General features: G+C 36.2%; 1 protein-coding gene across 2 annotated transcripts in view; it reads left to right on the top strand.

Annotated features, from left to right (window-relative positions):
• PDE4D (phosphodiesterase 4D) overlaps window positions 1–20,572 on the top strand; it is a 356,820-nt gene that overhangs the window by 331,387 nt on the left and 4,861 nt on the right. The window contains exons 1-9 of one of the 2 annotated variants that reach the window (XM_065861157.2): window positions 1,012–1,437; window positions 8,369–8,462; window positions 12,001–12,173; window positions 12,810–12,908; window positions 12,998–13,162; window positions 14,903–15,002; window positions 18,778–18,932; window positions 19,456–19,578; window positions 20,078–20,260. In XM_065861157.2, the coding sequence (XP_065717229.1) occupies window positions 1,390–1,437; window positions 8,369–8,462; window positions 12,001–12,173; window positions 12,810–12,908; window positions 12,998–13,162; window positions 14,903–15,002; window positions 18,778–18,932; window positions 19,456–19,578; window positions 20,078–20,260 (1,140 nt within the window). In that variant the 5' untranslated portion in view covers window positions 1,012–1,389. Of the gene's footprint in view, window positions 1–1,011; window positions 1,438–8,368; window positions 8,463–12,000; window positions 12,174–12,809; window positions 12,909–12,997; window positions 13,163–14,902; window positions 15,003–18,777; window positions 18,933–19,455; window positions 19,579–20,077; window positions 20,261–20,572 lie in introns of those variants that run through there. The other variant, XM_071802826.1, reaches the window with a different exon arrangement.

Raw genomic sequence — 20,572 nt, forward strand, 5'->3', positions numbered from 1 at the left:
CCAGTGAATCAGCAGCGTGGGCTTAGGCTGAGCACTGCGCCTCACTCAGCTTGTCCTTGGACATTTGCCCATTGTCATACTGGGAAACTCTCTTTTTGATACAACAAAGATGCAAAAATCTGCCACAGTAGTGCAAATGCCTTGCACAGATAAAGTGTTTATCCTTTTAAGTTTTGGTCACTAAACTGCAGATGGTGGGATATTATATTTAATGATCTGAGCCAGCTTACTGACATGCTTTCAATTAATCCTTTTTTTTTTTTTTTTCTATGATGTATAGCTGTAATTGGTTATATTAATCTGCCAAGGCAGGAGGAGCAAAAGTTGAATAAATGCAGTGAGAATTTGAGGACTCTTATTATCTCACTTCTGACTTCTCCATGGAAACTTCATGTTTACTGGGAATTGTAAGATGCATGACTTGCTTCATCTTAATAATAATGGCTTTTATCTCATAAAATAAAAAAGCAGTAGAAACTGACAGACTGTCCCAATGGTCTAAGCAGATCAGTTTTTAATCTAGGTGGCATAAAAGCCAAAAACATTTCGGTTGTTACAGTACACTACAGGCTGCTCAAGAAACCTGATCGTGCTATTTCTATTGTTTTTTCTTCACAAAAACCTCAAAAGGTATTTAGCTTCTGTATGAAAAATTAAAATCGCTTGGCATTTTGCATGAATATACACAATACTGATTTAACTGCTTAATGGTGCATCCACTGAAGAAAACTGGTAAATACTGCTGAAATGAAAAGACCTTAACCCAATTCTTTTTGAATGGTGTGTGACTGCTGCATGCGTGGGATGCTGTTATTAAATGGCATTTGCTCTAAAAAAAAAGAAATAACCCATGCCCAGGAGAGTCCCCGGTGCTGGCCAATGGGAAATTCTGTACATCATGTCACCAGCTCCTTAGATTTATATGTTTTAGGGTGGCATCCTATTGGCTGCTAGTTAGGCTCTATGGGAGGGATTACTGGCACTGTCTGTGGCTTCCCCTTCAGGTCCTTATTTGGTAGCTGTTGATAGAGCAAGTCTTTCCAGCAGCTGAGCATCTTGACATACATTATTCATTAAGTCCTGGTGTTCAGGAAATATGCATATCCCTATCTCTTCAGATATTTCTTCAGCTCGTACAATATGTCTCTTCAGCGTTGCCTCTGAATGCTTGGATTTTTACAAATGGCATTTATACATTCGGAAGACCACACAGTTGGATTTCATTGCAGTATGCCTCCTGTGCACACAGTTGCAGAGAACCTGAAGATCAGCAAAAAGAATTAGGAGAGAAAGAAGGAATCCTGCTTCTTGGAAGTCTTTTGTGATATCAGATAGCAAAGAACTGATCAGCTTAGATTGGTACTATAGAGAAAAGAAAAAAAATCAAAAATGCCTGAGGCAAACTATTTACTCTCAGTTTCTTGGGGCTACATAAAGGTAGGATTTTGTTTTACCTTTTAAGAACCTTGATCTGCAGTGCATGATTGCATGGTAACTGGTTAGTGTATTTGTGGGTGATATGACTATGAGTAATGTGAATGTAAATAAAAAATCAGAAAAGCAAGCCTTTGTTCAGCAATGAGAATGAACCGCACAGTATACAGTCTTTCTTAGAAACTGTGCTGGGACTTTTAAAATAATGTTGCTTTAGTGGATAATCAGCCCACGTCTAAAGCCAAAGAAATACAGAAGGGTTTTGTGTGCTTTTACAAAAAGATTGATACAAAACTATTTCTAGACATTAAAAAATGAAAAAAAAAAAAAAACAAAACAAAACCAAAACATTAAAAAAAATAGTCGAACCACAGAAAAAACAAAAACTGAGATACCATACAACAGGAGAGATCATGAGTTAAGAGGCTGGGGATAATGGGTGATTGCATGACTCGTAATGATTTTAATAGCTGAAGAAATATGAAATTATCAACAGTATGTTTCAGCAGCATTTTTTGGTAGCCTCTGTGTGTGTGTGTGACAGCTTATTGATTTTAAAACACTGGAAATTGTCATCTTTTAATATTGATCTACGTTATTATGTAGAACAGCTTTGAACTAGCTTGAAACAGCAATATTACTAGAAAAAGGAATTAAATAAGCTGGTATATCTTTTAGGGAAAAGTTTTGCACTAAGGAATGAAATCAATATGCCTGTCAAAATGCACTTACTATAAAACCTCATATGGGCTTTGTTTTAGCCCTACTTACTCTTTGTGCTTGATAAAGATGATACTGCCCTTATAATTGTTATCAAGTGTATAAAAGAAGGAAAAGTAAACATCATCCTAGAGTTAACATACAATAACTGTTCCAAATCATCCTGTTTTAAAGAAAATTCTGATTTCTCCTGAACTAAATAATGCAAGTGTTGAATTTAATTACTAAAAATAATACAAGCATTATATTCCAATGTGACTGAATATCTTACGCTTACTTGTATTGATACCTACCTTTACTATAGATAGTTTGGGTTTTTTTTAGACAGAAATGTAAAACCTTCATCAGGTCATTGCGTCTGATTAGGTCATTGTGACCGTTTTCTGCTAAAGCAGAATTGTTACAGTATATTCTCAAGGATTTTGATAAGTCATCTGTGAAGAAATTAGATGCCATTATGCTTGCTATGTGGATTCCTTTCTCCTTTTCTAAAAACCAAGATGAAATTACTTTCCATTCAGCTAAAAGCAAGGTATTCATTGTAATTTACTTGAAAGTATTTCCTGTATTTCCAGGCAGCTGCTGTCATGTTCCTACTTGCTAAATTTGAAAAATTCAATCACTGATCTTCAAAAAATATACATTCTTACTGTTTAGCCTTTGAAATGAATAGATTTTTTGCTAATTGAAGTTCAGCAGAGAGCATGGTAGCTGTAATTGATTATACAGGGAAAAAATGGTCCTCTCTATAGACAATATCAATTCCTGTCTATAGGCATGATTTTAGTTAAGAAGCTAAATAGTATTTGACCACAATTTCATTACAGTGTTTTTTCAGTTCACAGTATATACATATTATAGGAAAAATGCCAAGAGAGACAAGGAAATCTGATTTTCATGACATTCAAAACAGAATGTTTTAGGGTATTTACGAAATTCTAAGGAAGAATGAAGCGTGTTAGTCTCAGAGATTATGATATACATTTGCATCCCATACTATCTGTATATTTCTGTAATTTATGTATGCTTCAGACTGTGCTTTATTATCTTCTGTTAATTATATTTTGGAGAGTGCTTGTCATGTGAAGTGTTTACCCCCAGCTTTCATTGAGTATATTCCCTTGGAACAATGAGCACCACTATCAATCACAATGCCAGGCTCAGAGATATTTACCTCACTGTAGCTTATATATAAAAACCAGTGCATGATCTTAATTAAACACCTGAGCTTCCAACTCAAATCTTTATTTATTAAGAATGCTGTTTATGTATTAAGAATGCTGCTAAAATCAAAGATAGCTTTGCATGATAAGCAATATAAACAGAAGCTTTACATTAATCTGTAAGACTGGCCTATTTAAAGTCCTGGTTTTTGTAAAGTATGTGGGGTTTTTTGTTTTGTTTTGGTTTGTTTTTTTTGTTTGTTTGTTTGTTTTTTAGAATACAAGACTTTTGAAATCCAGTAAATTAATGTAGGTTTTTCTTTTTTTGAGTTACAAACAGATTTTTAGAATACCTGATAGATACTCCAGAAATAAAATTTAGTCGTGTAAGTGTAATGTTCCAAGTATAGAATCTATGTTATATGAATGTATTCTTTAGAAATGTTACCTAGAAAAGGGGTGATCAGAAAGATTGAAACTGGGATCTCTTTCCATGTGGGCTTGGGAGCCAGTGCAGTGAAAGGCTTCAGGTGCTCTTGAGACAAGAATTTTATGCAAAAAATGTAGAATGTTCTGAAGTGTAATCAATAAGCTCAATAAGCATACAGCCCAAACATTTTCATGGCCATAAACTGACTCCATGTCTTTCGAGTTGCACTTCAAGTTCCCTTCTAGTATAGGTGCAAAGTCTTCCCAAAATAAAATCAGTGCTCTGGTTGCCATCTGTGGGAACATGGTTACTCCAAAAATTTGTCTACATTTTTCTGTGTTCCTTTGCTGACATCAAAAAATTATTCTATTTTTTCCCCAAAAGACCCATGTATATTTATCCTAGGTTTACAGCAGTAATACATATGTAGAGACATGCACACATTGGGCTTCAGCCCTGAAGGACCTAAAATACCAACCTCAGTTCCTTGTGTGTTATGTGTTCTTTGGAAATGACCATGATTTAAGAAAATATTCTTGTCTCATCAACATATGCACATTTATTTTAATGCATTACAGTTCGCCCTTTATCAGATTTCCCAGATTTGTAAAGGAAGGTAGAAGTGTACATGTACTTCAGTCACTTTGGAAGATCTTTTAATGATATTTTAATATTGTGCCAGTATTTGTGTTGTGCTCCCCCTCCCCCATACTGAGAATCAAATAAAAACATTAAAAGCAATAGAAACAAGTGGAATTTAAAAATTCTGCTTGAGGAAATACTTTCAGAGTTTTTTTCAGACATATTTGACTGCTCTTTCGCTATGACATCAGCATTCAGCAATGAAGAACTATATAACTGGCTTAATAGACATTTTATAGCCTGTCCATTTCCAGGGGGAATTTCCTAGACTATAGTCAAAGGGTTTGATATTTCAAAGGGATACAGGTGTGTTATTTTTCCAATCTAACACCGCCTAGTCTTAATGGGGGAAAAATCTTTCTTTCTGAGGAAGAATAGAATATATGCTTAGATCAGCCAAAACCCTCTGTTTCCTCCCTATGCTGAGCTGAAAATAGCAAAATTAATGTATATCGTATTAATGTTTATTAGCAACAAGAGTTTTGATGCATTATGATCGTTGGTTTTTATTTTTTCAACTAGGAAAGTACATGGTATTCCTATGTTTAGAGTTCTTATTTAAAGTACAGTAACATGTACTGTTAATGACAAGATGGTTTCATGTCTCATTTCACTTGTTTTGAATAAAGTGCTAAATGTTACTGCTGAGAGCACAAATGAGAGTATGGACAGTCTGGACAAGTTTAATGCACTTAAGAGGTGTCTGCTGGATGACTGAAACAGTGTTGACTTGGATGTAACAGAAACTTCTCTGATAAGCAATAAGAACTTGTGGGAGGCATGTCAGAGTTAGATAGAGTTTCATAATAAGGTAATTGTGCAGGGATGTATAAATATATGGAAGGCTGATGCTCTTTGAAGTAGCAACCACGTATGGGTACCCTTGGGCCCACATGCCATCTTTGAGAAACAGTTAAAATCAGGAAGAAGTAGGGGCCTTGAGTTTTTTCTTTTTTAGTTTTTCTTAGATAAAAGAGGTTGGTTTTGCCTTTTTTTTTTTCACTTCCCTCAAAAGGCAACTTATTAACCATCTGAGGATTAAGTAACATGCAGATACATTGTATAATTAGCAAAAATATCTGAACATCATTGTTCATCTCTCTTGGGTGTGTTTTATGTTCTCAAAGAGCGTTATTGTTCTGCATGAGAATCTGCATATGGTCTTCAAATTCGTCTGTTCCAATATGTATGACGGCTGTAAGGCTTTGTCATAGAATTAGAAAATCAAACTAGTTCTCTGAACTCCTGCTTAGTCCAGATGTTTTCAAAATAAATGTCAATAAAACTCTTGTTGCTGCGGTGTCAGCGACATGTGAGGAAATCACACTGCTGCAGTTCTTCAAAGCCAATGGCTTTTCCCATTGAACTTGCTGTTAGCTGGAGGGCTTTGCAGAAGCTGGGGATCTTCTTTTGCTGTACACCCATGTTCAGCAGCAACACAGACTGTACCACAGGTTTCGTGCTGGTGGTTGAGATTTTTAGTTCTAGTGAGTTACGAGGTAGTGGGAGGTGGGAAGATAAGGCTTTGCATCTGGCTTGTGGGGAAGATTATATTTATTGCAGACATCCATATAATAAAGATTTAGTTGAAAATTCTCAAAGAACTTGTGCTCCTTAAGTTCCACAAGATGATTCCTAGTATGCAATAACAAACTTTCTCCCTACCTACTCTCTGCAATTAGATTTATGATTTGGAGAAGAAAAAAAAATAAATCCTTCCTTCTTGTTGTGTCAGGAAGCTGCAGAAGAAGTGTAGTGCAAACAAACAGCAATTCGTTTACATTTCAAACCTGGAAAACTTCTAAGGAGAGCTCCTGAAAAGTGTGTACCAGTGGTGGCTACTTAGTCTTTTTCCCAAGTGAGGAACGTGACCCAGTAGTATTGTTCTGCAGCAAAAACAGAGTTGCAGAGTTGGGCATTATCTAAAAGGGTTTACTAGGAAACAGCCAGGTGGACAAGGACCTATTTAGTTGGGATCTGCTGAACTAGCTGGATTAAATTAAGGAAGAGAGAATATTGGAGCAGTAATGAATATACTTATGACAGGCCTGGAAGTTAATGCAATTTTCTCAACTTCTGACATTTTATTAAGATTCCTATACGCAATGTTTAATTTGAAGCTGGATACCATCTGGAGACAATCCGTTTTATGAGATCTTCAGTTTTTGCCTTAAATAATTTAGTTTCTCACCTTCATGGGTACAAAAGAAAAAGCATGCAAGCATCACTTAAGTGTGTGTTAAAAGTTTGAAGAAAACCTTTTAATAATACTCTTAGTGTTTTTGGACCAATCACTTCACTGCTTGGTAAGCTTGGTTTTTGACATGGACAACAAACGTCAGACCTCACTGTAGAGGTTGATACTGGTTTAATGCAGAATGTGTAGCCCTGTAGTTCATAGTATGTGTGACTGTTCTTGCAGTATGGTTCTAATATTCAGAAATGTGGTGAGCGCTTGCTAGCTCACAGCTATATCTGAGATCAAAGCTGAGCCTTTGGCTTGTGACTAAAGTAGGCTTCAGTCTTTGTAGCAGGAGCTTCCTGAGCTGATGGTATGTCAAGATTGCAGGAAAATGCAGTGACTAATGGTCGGAGTGTTATATTAAGGGTAATTTGTATCTTGCACACTGTGAGCAGTACAGTAATTGGTCACTTACAAAGTCATTGTGAAGAAAATAATGTCTTTCACTATGCAAGGCCTCTTTGAAGAAAGGGCTTTGATGGTTCCAATGGAATGGAAAGTAGATGGTTAATGTTTAGTCTGTTTCTTTATCTTATATAGAAGAATAAATTACCAGTTTTCAATATAGAAGAATGCTTACAGGAGTATATATTAAGGATAGCTATTGCTTAATGTAATAAGTAGTCATAACTGAGTGAACAAGGTGAAAGATGGCTCTGAAAATGGCACAAATCATTTGACTTTGTTAAGAGAAAAGATGACTGAGAAATCTAACAGCAAAATGAAAGGATGGCACAAAAGGAGACAAAATTCAGTAGTGACAGATGGGCGCTAATTTACATTGTTAAGAGTTGTTTGAATTGCTAATACATATTGCTGAGTTCTATTTGTTGATAATATCAAGGCGAAGCTATAGTCAATGAAAATGTGTGTAAGATAGCTAGAGATGTATTATGCAATTAATTTGGGGAACACAATGTCACAAGATATCATTTAACCCTGGAGTCTAGAAGGAATCAAGAAAGACTCAATGATAAGTAGCTAATCAATTTATACATTTCATGGAATGTTAATATCCACTTGTATCCTGTAGTGCCTACAGTGAACTGATAACTTGAGGGGAGAGGAAGGTGGTATTTCCACAGATGGTATTTTCTGCTCTGTTGTTTCGTATGGATACTGACAATTTTCTAATACTGTGGAATGCACAAATCAGTGGTCTGATCCAGTATAATAATTTTAAGTAAAAGACAATCTACTTCTATTCATACTGGTGTGTAGGAAATCAATAAGATATTTTGATTGTTTTGAACACTGCTGTCAAATATATATTAGTGATAGGATGATAAACTTGAAATATGATTGAATGAATTGCAAAAAATGCACAAATAGATCAGTTTACAAATATGATAAGAAAAACCTAGAAGAGAAGGGGTCCTTTTTAAATAGACTGGTATTTTCTTTCCAAATTAAAATTTAAAAATTGAAAAGACAGTATAATAATTATTTGTGTTTATACATATGTCATATAATTTTCAGTTACTAATAGGACCCTGTTCCTTAGTAATTGAATCCCTATGGCATATTTTAGGAGGTTCAGAATTACATTGTCCAACCCACAAATAAGTTAGTAGAGTAGGGTGATGTTTTATTTCGTTTTTGCTTTCATGGTTATCTTACTTTATTGTATGTTCTTGACATCATGTCCTTTCCCCGATTGTAAATCAACTACATTTTCTCATCCTAACTAAAACACGTCTTGATTGCTAACTTTAAGCTTTTTGTTTTGTTTTCCAGTTTAAAAGAATGCTCAATCGGGAGCTAACCCACCTATCTGCAACGAGCAGGTCAGGCAATCAGGTCTCAGAATATATATCAAACACATTCTTAGGTAAGACTGTAGTGGAAGTTAATGTTTTTTGCCGTTTGTTTTTATATCTCTGAGCTGTGGTAGATCTTAAAAGCAAGTAGCTTCCTATAGTAATTTCTGTTTTCAGAAACTGTACATTTATTTCATTGTCCCATGTTTGTGCAGAGAGATCATTAGATCCATTTTCTCACAGCTCATTTAGTTTGTGTATATGTTTTCCCTGTGTGTGTAATGACACATAAACATTAGTATATGTATTTTATGTAATGTTACATTATTGCTGCTGTGTTAAGAAATTGATATATAATGAATTAATTATATATTTAAAATAATTCTTCCACTCTGTTTCCCTTAGGAAAGTTATCACAAGGAGGTTTCAGTGTGCTGGAAGCACAGAAGTACAAGTAACCTCATAAAAGCTTGTAGCACACAGTTCTGATGTTTTCATATTCCCTGCCTGCCCATAAGCAGGTGGAGGAATATGACTAAGTCAACATCTGAACAAACTGCTGCAAAGAGAATTTGTGCAGCTCAAGAGCTTGCAATGGTGGGCTGTAAGAATTAAAGAAAGCCCAACACAGTATTAGAGAGTATGGTTTCTCCTCTGTGGCTTTGCAGAACTACGTATATAGTTTTTTTGCTAAAACTAGCAAAAATGAATAAAACTTGGTTCTGTAGTTTTGATTTTGAGCATGGAGATAAAGATAATATACTGATCTCAAAAATAGTTTGAGCAAAACACCAGTGGTTCATAAAGACTGTATGTGTAAAGGAAGGTACAACTGAATGCATCTGAATTAGGGTAACAAGGACTTTATAAGTGCCAGTCACACATGTTAAGGTATTTCTTGTTTTATTTGTGTGAGATACAACTAGTACTTTTTGTGTTTTTTCAAAGAACCGTTTTTTTTTTTTTTTTCTCCTAGTATATTTTATCCTGCTTGTCACCATATTCTAAGTGGATCGCTTAATGAGTCTGTTCCGTTTACCCACAATTGCAGTAGCGTGCCCGAGGGTTGCGGCACAGCCGGCTTTCAGACATGAAGGGATGAACCTCTGTCATGTAGAAGCAATATTACACAGCTTCAGCAGCCCCGAAAGTCACAGTTGCCTGAGAAGCTGACCCACTTAGGCTGAAATTTAGATTGAGATACCAGTTTATACTTCCTTTTACTAGAAAACTTAAGGCTCACTTCAATAGCGTGAGGAAATGCGTCTGTCAGCCTTTCACTGAGACCTCAGCCTTGAGCAGAAAGAGGGCTGGAGAGGCAATCACCTCTTAAGTTACTGAGCCATGGGTACTGTTTTATGGCTGCATGAAAAACTAGGATACTTAGAAATGTATGTGTGGAGGAATACAACGGGGAAAGCACTTAATCTACAGAATTATTGCTTAAATAGAATATTTTCAAAATATGCAGTCTAAGTCAATAGGTTCTGAGCAACAATGTGAAGAGATAAAACATTCTCTTCACATAAAATTTTGATTAATATAGTTAGTTTTTTATAATTTATTTCCTGAATATGTACAGACTTTCTTGCATTTGGAAATTAGGAAAGTGTCATGAGAAAACAGGTTTTTTGGTTCTTACACTTCAAAAAAGTGGACTGCTTTCCCAGGTAGAGCTATATAATATGTATCAAGTTATTCATAATGATAACAAATATATTGGTTGTGCAAGAATTAAGGCTTCTACATTGAGTATAATAATATGCAATGTTTTCCTTTTTCAGTGTCATTAACCTGTTTTCCTACAAATGTAAAATGTAAGAGAATCTGCCAATGAGCATAGCACAACCAGGGTCAGAATGGCAAGCAGTCTTTTCTGGATGTTCAGATGGGTACAGGATCCTTTTCCCTGTGTGCTCATAGTTACAAAAGCAGAGGCAGTCCCGTGGAATTCCTCCAGAGATCTAAAGTCGTTCAGACAGACGTTTCCTTTCACTTGAGTTACTCTGACAGCTTGGCTTACGAACCTCCCTTTGATGGATCTAAACTTTGTGCATATGACCAAAACCATAAACATCAAAGCACGAACACGAGTCACTGCTCTTCATCTGTTGTCAGTTTGCACCAGTCAAGAGTTGCAGTGCTTTACCTCTCCCTTTTTTTGATCGCCCATATGAGAAGAGTGGTGAAGTATGGCAAGGGCAGTCGGGGAACTTGATGCTGCAGGCTAAAGCTTGGTGACATTTCCACAGTCTCCTCTTTGCTGTGAGTTGTTTGGAATTTGAGGTGCCCAGTAAATGTGTCTGCTAGAGGGTAATTAAAAAAAAAAAAAAAAAAAAATTGAAGAAGCAAACACTGACAATCTGGAAATTAGAAATGGACTTGCTACCCTCATCTGGCTTCAGTGTCTTTATTGAAAGTTATTTTTGCAGGAAGGGAAAGATAGACACATGTTTTAAAAAGCAAAAATTTTCTCCTTTTTTAAAAAAAAAAATTCTTTTTTCCTAAGGTGTTTTTAAAATAATAGTTTTTGCTGCAATCCTATGTTAGAAACATCTTTTCTGGATTTTTCTGGTTTTGCTGGAATATTCCTTGAGGTCTAGAAAAGGTGCAGCTGCATTTCATGCATTCGGAGAGAATCATTAAAACTCTGTGTTAAAATACAGTATGATGAAAAAGAACAAAAATTAATGCAAATTCCTAGCAGTTTTGTCAAGAAAGTCCTTTGTTGCACTAACCTAGGTTTCTTTGGGGACCACTGATGTCTGTAATGTCCTACACCCCCATACTGTTTCTTCATCGATCAGCTGGCAATGGCCTAATTATTTATGTAAGCTCAGTTTAATCCTTGTCTGAAGTTTTGCTGGCATATACATTGACAAAGCATATGAAGTGAGGCTGCTGATACTGTTATGGAAGCAAAAGCCCACAGCAAAATGTTTGCTTTCAGCAAAACAGTCCTTTTTAATCAATATTGCTTACTGTGGTTGTGAGGTGCAGAAACGCACTGCCTTGCTGGTGTGAGATGTCTTGACATCCACAGCACTTGCAGATGTGGCTGGCAAGAGGCTTTCTGAGTTGTACAATCTTAACGTAAGCAGGACCAGTCCCCAGGTATTACGTCCTTCAAGTCCTAAGGACTTTTTGTAAAGGCTTATGTGAGATACCATTTTGATTGGTTTTGAAATACAATTTCAGAGGATGTTTTTTCCTGGAAAATAAGACATTTTTAAGCTTCTTGCAAAATGAAGTTTAGATTTCTGTTCAATTGTAATGATATTTTGTAATGAAAGGACTGACCCTCTCTACAACACTAGGGGTGCAGAAGTGGAAATCAGAAGTCACAACTCATATTTAAAGCCAATCCAGAAGTAATGAGGCAATTTATGAAATAGACATCTGCTTATACTGAGGAATAGGTCTATATTTATCTTTTCATGTTTTGACTGTTCTTGATATGAAGTATCTGCTGCAAAACGTCCAAACATAAAAATAAAAAATGGTTTGTTAAGAATTATAGTATCCATAAGATGCAACTCAACAGTGAAATGGACAAAAATATTTGTAATTCCTTTAAAAATCATGCTCTTTTTCTTCATTCTTTTGAAGACAAACAACATGAAGTTGAAATCCCTTCTCCAACACAGAAAGAGAAAGAGAAAAAGAAGAGGCCAATGTCCCAGATCAGTGGAGTCAAAAAACTGATGCACAGCTCCAGTCTAACTAATTCTAGTATTCCCAGATTTGGAGTTAAAACAGACCAAGAAGATGTTCTTGCCAAGGTAAAGAATATATAAATCCTTGAATTTAAACCATTGAATTAAAATAGAGGCTGGACTTGTCAGTATTATTTCGTCCTCTGCTTATAACCATCGATTTCAAGCTGTACCATTGAAGGCTGGTCTCACTTGAAGTAGCATAACGTTGATGAAGTGGAAGAATAACAAGTAAAATTAGAATCAGGTCGTAAGAGTCAATTTCTGTGTGAACAAGATTTCAGCTGGAGAGGGAATGTAAATTAGTGTTTCTGTGTGCTTTAATAAAGCTGATTATTCATTAATAGTATCTGAGGAATGAAGAGTAAACATACCATATAGTGTCACAAGAATGAAAATAAATAGCAACCTTACGTTTTTTGAAAATGCACAACTGTTACATGGTGTTAGAGCTATCCTTCTAGGTGTTATCTTTAGCTGTATCATTTTGTGTGCATCATTTATGTTTTTGTTTCTAGTGACATTTCCTATGATTTTTGCAACAGCAGCTAACTAGTTGTCAATAATCCAAAACTGGCATAAAGTAATTATTAATTTAATTGTAGAGTTTTGCATTTTGAATTTTTCATAGCTGTTTCAATCAGAAATCGCTGAAATGTGTGTGTTACGTTTCAACATGTCTGTTGCTTGATTCTGCTCTAGGAACTAGAAGATGTGAACAAGTGGGGCCTTCAGGTTTTCAGAGTAGCAGAATTATCTGAAAACAGACCTCTGACAGTCATCATGCACACCATTTTTCAGGCAAGTAGCAGCAGCTGCACTGCTTTTTTGCTTATCTTAGAGAATTTCTGTGCTTTGCAATCTTAGTTGTTTCTCTTTTCCTTTTCTAGGAACGGGACTTGTTAAAAACATTTAAGATTCCAGTAGACACTTTAATAACTTACTTGATGACCCTAGAAGACCATTACCATGCAGATGTGGCATATCACAATAACATACATGCTGCAGATGTTGTTCAGTCAACCCACGTCCTGCTATCAACCCCGGCATTAGAGGTAAACTATGCTGAGATGGGAAAGAGGCAGACATGAGAGAAAGGGACATACTGAGACTCTTCTAAACTAAATATTAAAGATCCTAGTTTCTGCAATATCTTTAAAAGCGATTATAAAATTTCCTTCACGAATTATACACTTTTAAAGACATTTTGTAAGTATCAAAGCTTATTTACATGTAAATATTGTGCTGAAAATGTCAGATTTTTTTTTTAAATCGTAGTTTTATACTTAGAGATCTGTGATGTTGTAATCTTTTTTATTGTAATACAACGCATAACTTGTTTCCATCATTTCATTATTAATAACACATCCTGTTTTGTCACTATTTCCCATGTGGGATTCTCAGTAACCACAGTTAGTGGAATTGCTTAGGAAACATAGTTATAAAGTGGGATTCCCTCAATAGAGCCTTTTTTTTTTTCCCCCTTGTGTGTATTCATTCTGGTCCTGAAAGAGTACGTTCATGTTTGTTTCTCAGGCGGAGTGGGACGTATACTAAATTTGCACTGGACTATCTTATTTTTTTTAATAAATATTTAAAATTGTTTGGAAAACAATAAAACAAAACATTTTTCGTTATTTTCTGAAGAACTCTCTTGTTGAAAGTGCTTAAATGGAATGAATGGAAGAAAGTGGAAGAAAGATGGAAATCACTACTCTTTTTTTAAGCACAACTCTGGACTTAGCATAGCAAACATTGATATGTCCCAGTAAATTGTTGGAAAAAGGCAGATCAAATAAGCAGTTGAAATTTTAGTAGTCAAAAAGGTTTTGCATTCATTTTCAAGGAGAACTGCATTTTGCCTCCTTTTAGTAATGACCAGTCACTGAATGCTTCTGCTTTACCTTCTTCTTAACAAGAGGTTATAAGTGAACCTGAAGACTGTTGGCTGGTCTTGATTCTCAAAGATTTGGGAATTCCCTTGGGAAAGATTTTCTTTATCTTAAGAAGGGAGGTCACATTGTGTTCTGGAATTACCACTGACTTCTTCAAACAGCTGAAGTGGCCGTCAGCAGCATTTTCATAGTTCTTTTTCCAGATCAACTGTTTTTCATGGCCTTCTTCTCAGCAGAGTTTTAGCCAGTAAAATAGCAATATCTGCCCAGTGCTGCTGCTGACCTACACATTTCTGGGCTGTTCTTGATCAATTATGAAAGCATTTATATAGTATGAGTGGTTGTGACAACAGGGAACTGGACTCAGTGACATGCAAGGTCCATTGCAGTCTACTCTTCCCATCTTTCTAATAATCTCATATTGAAGAAAAATCAGTAAATGTCAAGTAAGATGCCTTGTCACAATGTCCTTTAGTGTGATTTGGGAGACATGCATCTTTCAAGTATAGGACAGAATATAGGAATCAGGCTGAAATGTTTTACTTCAATTTGTGCTATAGGCTAGAAACCTGTGCTTAATGATCTAATCTGTACCTAATGATTGATAAAAGTGAGTTAATTTACAGACTAAAGCTGAAAAAACTTCAGTTGTTATGGAATTTAGTCATGCTGTCAGTGTGAATTAAGGATCATTTTACTTGGCTCGACTTATAAAACTATATAACTATGTAACTATTTTACTAAAGATTGAGATAGCCTGTGTGTAAAATCTCTTCAAATCCCTGATACATTTCAAATGTGTTTTGCTTGTTCAGATCTAGATTCAAAGTAGAGTCTTTTTTTATTGAAAACACTTTTTCATTGATTAGTGATTGTCATTTCTGTTTCATGATTTTCTAGGCAGTGTTCACTGATTTGGAGATTCTTGCAGCAATTTTTGCCAGTGCAATACATGATGTAGATCATCCTGGGGTTTCAAACCAGTTTCTCATCAACACAAGTAAGTTTGATGTCCAGTGGTTTTCTCAAAAATTTGCTGCAATATCTGCACATAGCACCTGAGAAATACACAGTTCATTCCTTGTTTGCTTCTGTCTGTACCTTTTCTCAGTAAATAGATACGGTGTTTGTATTTTAAACTAGATATTGTTTTGCATTTCGTGTAACGTTAGAAATAATATACACACTACCCTGTAGCAAGAATTACTAAGACATGAACTATACTCATGGCACTGTTTCAATGTGTTGGATGTGAACTCCCCTGAAAATTAGGTAGTTTAAAATAAATAAAGTTCTATGAGAAAAATGAAGGAAGGTTAAAGAAAAATCAGAATAGGCAGAGAACAGTTTGTGTTAGTATCTGAAGCATGTGATGTGACCAAGAATAGGCATATGTTTTTAAGAAATTTAGAAAACATTTTCTCTTAGCAAACAGACTGGCAGGCCCATCCATCTCTGCCTCTCCCTGGCTGCCGTACTTGGTTTCTGATATCTGCATACTTATGCAGACTGAATTTTCCTAGCATATCCTTGCAGTCTATGGCAAACCTTTTTTCTTTTTTCTTTTTTTTTTCATTCCTTTTTTTTTTTTTTTTTAATTTGTCTGAGTCTCTTGCTGCCATTCCATGCGTGGATGAAAAAGCCCTAATGAAATGAGACCCTAATGTCATCTGCAGATTTGAAACCCAGTGCACTTGTTCTGCATTCCTCAACGCTGTTCTCTGCAGCATTGCATGAACCTTTCCTCATTCTCTACTACTAGAAGAAAAAAGTATTGGCTGCATTGAGCCTAATCATGACACATTTACTGAATGGCTTATTGCCACAATGTAACCTGCTTTTATTTCAGTGGCTTATGTTACTATTACAAATGAGTAGCACATTGTAGGTCAGTGCAAGCGCTGTCATATCATGGTATTTCTTCTGCCATCTGACACAATTTAGCCTTCTATGATAGCTGACCTAGAAGTACAGGAGTTGAAATAATATTAATAATCCAAGCACATGAGAAGAAAAAGCTATGGAAATGGAAACATACTTAATCTTGTGTATTTGACCCATCTGGTTGCACATTTATAGATAGTGTCATTCTCCCACTTGGGTGAATCTATTGCACTGGTGCTAGAATAGCATGACCCCAAGTCAGCAGTATAGTTTGGAAAATGGAGCTCCTCTTCTGACTCATTGTTTCTGCACATTCAAATAAGACATCCACTCCACTTTAGCCTGCATCTAATTTTATTTGCCTTAATGGCCTGAGGGCTGCCCTGTAGTGGAATTTAATTTGATGAGTCATCTGCAAGGAGGAGGCTTGGGATGGACTCTGGATTTCTGGTGCTTTGTTGGTAACCAGTGCAGTTGGGCAGCATGGTATAGGAAGAGAGTGAATCAACCTTTGTGCACAAAACAGTGTGTAATACCGAAATTCTTAAAAGTGGACATATGTAAGAGAAGTTTTTATTTGTTTGTTCAATGAGAAATTTTGTTTCATGATATATTGGTGTCACAAAGGTGCTACAGGGAAATCACCAAGTAGTTCAGGTTTAAACTGGATGACTGACTAGCCAAAGGGATCAGTAGTGACACATAAAGCTTTCACTTTAAGGCAGACAGTTGAAATTCAGCTAAGTTAGGAGTGATTCTGATGCTGCTTATTAGACTTAGAAGAAATGTCTTGTTTTTCTCAATTCAGATTTTAATAGAGTAGGCTTCCATGTCAATCAGGTGACATCACCAACTGGAACTGCTGTTGCCAAGCAGAAAGAGAGAAAGGGATTTTATCCCTTGTGAGTCGTTGTGTGTACAAGGAAGAAAATGTAGGGACAAAGACCATCTAATTTAGGTCTCTCAAATACTAAGTTTTCCTAAGCTCTAGAAGATCATTTGCTTCCACCTAGTTTTGTTTTGCAGAGAACCTTACAATGTATTAACATTTCACTAAGAAGTACAAGAATACATTTTAAAAAGCATAATACACTTGCAGTTCCTTAAGTATGTACATATTTGCCATATGTCAGCTCATTCTTTACAGTTAGCCACGTGATATTTCTGACTGTTATTTACCTATATAAGGATTTAAAGTGTGTTTACACAGTTATCTAAAAATCTGATCCCTCTTGAATGCTATGAAAGAACAAACAAATACAAATTTTATTAGCATCAGAGGAGATGCTTATTTGATCACTGTAACTCTGCCCTTCCAGACAAATACTCTTGGAGCTTATAATATGTTACAGAGATTACCAAGGGGGAACTTTCTTCCATTTCTAGTTCCATTACAAAGTTCAGCACATTTTAGCTCTGTCTAGCTCCAGCCCACCCAAAGCACTGTGTCAGTGTTGAGTATTTTGCAGTTGGGGCGCGTCAGAAGACTGTTTGAAAGGAAAATAAACTAGTCCTGTCTTATTCGTAAGAAATATAGTAAATATGCAAGCTCTGTGAATGTTTGTGAAAGATGAAAGGGAGCTCATTTGACAGACTTGCTTTCTTTTTCCTTTTGCTATTGTGGTTTTGCTGCCATCAGAATAAAGACAGGTAGAGGAAGGGTTTCCTGATTCAAAAGATCAATGTACTCAAGACAGGAGAGGAAGACAGCAGGAGAATGGATATAATGAGACATCTGAATGGATATAATGAGAAATCTGAAGAGCAGAGCTTTTATAGGCACCCCATTGAGCCAGAGGGATTTTAAAACAAAGCTGCTGTAAAAGAAGATAAAGAGGACAAAGAGTAGAATAGACTGACGTGTGGTTAGACTTAGGATAGAGCAGCTGTAATAAATATAAGTAAGTATCAGCACATGGCAAGTGTGACTGCATAAAAAGTATTTGTTTCTGACAGATTCATTTGCAAGCTGTGTCTTAAAACATACACAAGCTGAGAGCGTGGTATCCCCAGGCAGATGCTAAAGCTGTGCAGAAAATTGTCATATCTGCTTTTATTTGTCAAAGCTGGCTGTTCAGCAGGTCTCAGCAGACAAGTGCAGACCTGTGTGTGTGCCTTAGCACAGGCGTTCCTAGGAAGGTGTATATTATTCTCACAGCTGCATGGAGTGACCAAATTAAGAATACTTCTGTTGAAGTATCAGGCATTGACCATGCTCAAATACAAGGGAGTAGGCAAGGCCCCTGCTTGCATTTTCAAGCCACGTGACCTTCCAAGAAGAAGACCAGAAGCATAACTGTTATCATCCTGTTAGCCTCCTCTCTAAATACTAAGTTGCCATGGACTAATTGGCAAAGCATCTGGATGCCTTAGCTACCTGCAGAAGGACATGGTTAGAAAACCAAGATATGTGCTCTCTGCCTGACCTGCAGCAAAGCCTCAGCTGTGTTTTTCCAGACCTGAGAGCTCAATAGCTGTACATCAAACAATGGAATTTTAGTAGTTGTGATGGGAAAGATGAGAAAACATCAGAGTGTATTTTAGTTTAGGTGTGTTTATGCATATAATATTTTCTATGTGTGACCTCATGCAGGTGTGAAAATGTATTCTGAAAAATACCTTCCTTGTATATTTGCTAACTTGCCACTCCAGATGCATGAACATGCTTCACTGCAAAATGATTTCTTTATTTTCCTCAACATACTTCGCCTTGATTTGTTGAGATGTTCAGTCGTTAATTCTGTAACTTTTGATACTGTGTGAACTACATAAACTCTTTCTAGAGGTTCATAAGTAAATCATGTTATGAATGTAATGAATTTTGAAAATCTCAAGGGATTTGGTAGAAGCGCAGGCTTTAGTAACTTCCTGCCCTGTGATTGTTATTGCAGATTCTGAACTTGCCTTGATGTACAATGACTCATCAGTACTGGAGAATCATCACTTAGCTGTGGGCTTCAAGCTGCTGCAAGAAGAAAATTGTGACATTTTCCAGAATTTGACCAAAAAACAGAGGCAATCATTGAGGAAAATGGTCATTGACATTGTGAGTTCTGCTTAAGAGTCCCTCTTCCATAGTGCTAGAAAATTGATTAAGAAAGGACAGAAGCATTTTATGATAAATTACATGTCATTAGACCCGTAACCCATGAAGTAAAAACGTGAAGTTTTATCATGTCATATCCAAATATGAATAGTGGGTTCTTCTCAGTTTCAATAGCTATCTTTTTCTTTTTAGAAGGCATACAATCCTGCTTCAGTCTGTTTTTGTACTGACATGTATGCTGTTTCACCACCACAGTTATAAATTTGCTGCCGAATTGATGGTAAATTTAGGCTGATCAGATCATTCTGAACAATTCTGAACAATTATTTTGTCATATTCGAAAAATAACCAAAACATTTACTGGTTTGGAGACTAATGGTATGCAGGACTCAGACCTTTATAGTGTATTCAGACACAGGAATTAGTTCCCCCCAGAACTGCTTATTTATGTGTTCAAAGATTTTTTTCAAAAATCACTGGAATAATTTATGTAGTATTCATTTATTTGTTTGTTTCTTTCAAGGTACTTGCAACAGACATGTCTAAGCATATGAATCTATTGGCTGATTTAAAAACTATGGTTGAAACCAAAAAAGTGACCAGTTCTGGTGTCCTGCTTCTTGATAACTATTCAGACAGGATTCAGGTAAGAAAATGCATCTGCAAATGGTTGCTTGTATTAACTTACATCCATAATAACACTGGCATGTGCATTCTGCAGCATGGGTTAGATCAGCTGTCCATGCTTAAACCATGACTCTACCTTTCCTCTACTTCCTCTTTTGTTTCCTACCTGCAAAGTATTCAGTTTGATACTGAGTAACGCTCTGGGGGAGTAGCAAGGCGCTAGAGTACTTCTGGACTAAATGAGGCTTTGGCCTTCCCTTCAAATTATCAACATGTGATCACTCTTCCTCTCAAAGATTTTCTGTCATTTATACAGGCAGAAGCTGCAGAAGTGAGGTAATTCATGGCTATTACTGCAAGTGTGAAAAACACCCGACCACCAAAGTTTTTGCTGTTTAGAAAAAATCTTGCACTACATGTATTTTCAAGATACTGTTTCACAGCCACTGAAAGTGTAAATAGAAAAGGAGCTGTTTTTCTCCAGTGTAATAACACTGCAGGTCTTCAATCTGTTTTAGGTTCTTCAGAATATGGTGCACTGTGCAGATCTAAGCAATCCAACCAAGCCACTTCATCTCTACCGCCAATGGACAGACAGAATAATGGAGGAATTTTTCCATCAAGGAGATCGGGAAAGAGAGAGGGGAATGGAGATAAGTCCCATGTGTGATAAGCACAATGCATCTGTGGAAAAATGGCAGGTAATTGAATTAAGTAGGCAGTTATATAACACGCTGTGACATTTTAAGAGAAAAGGATGGTCCATAGTCACGTTTTGATTAATTTCTGAATGCAGTATTTCCCTTTTTTCCTCCTAATTAAGTAGTTCAGCTTCTGAGTAGTAAGTGAGGGGAGGCGAGATTTTACTGTGCAAGCGTGGCACACAGAAGGGATTTCATTGCTGTCATGATCTGTAATGAAGCATACACATCAAAAGAGGGTATTATACAGCTGTTCATCAGGGTTTCCCTCAAAAGCAGAATTAAATATAAAGCAGCTGTTTGGCTCATTAG

Source organism: Patagioenas fasciata, chromosome Z (assembly GCF_037038585.1).
Source record: "Patagioenas fasciata isolate bPatFas1 chromosome Z, bPatFas1.hap1, whole genome shotgun sequence".
In the NCBI taxonomy this organism is placed as follows: Eukaryota; Metazoa; Chordata; class Aves; order Columbiformes; family Columbidae; genus Patagioenas; species Patagioenas fasciata.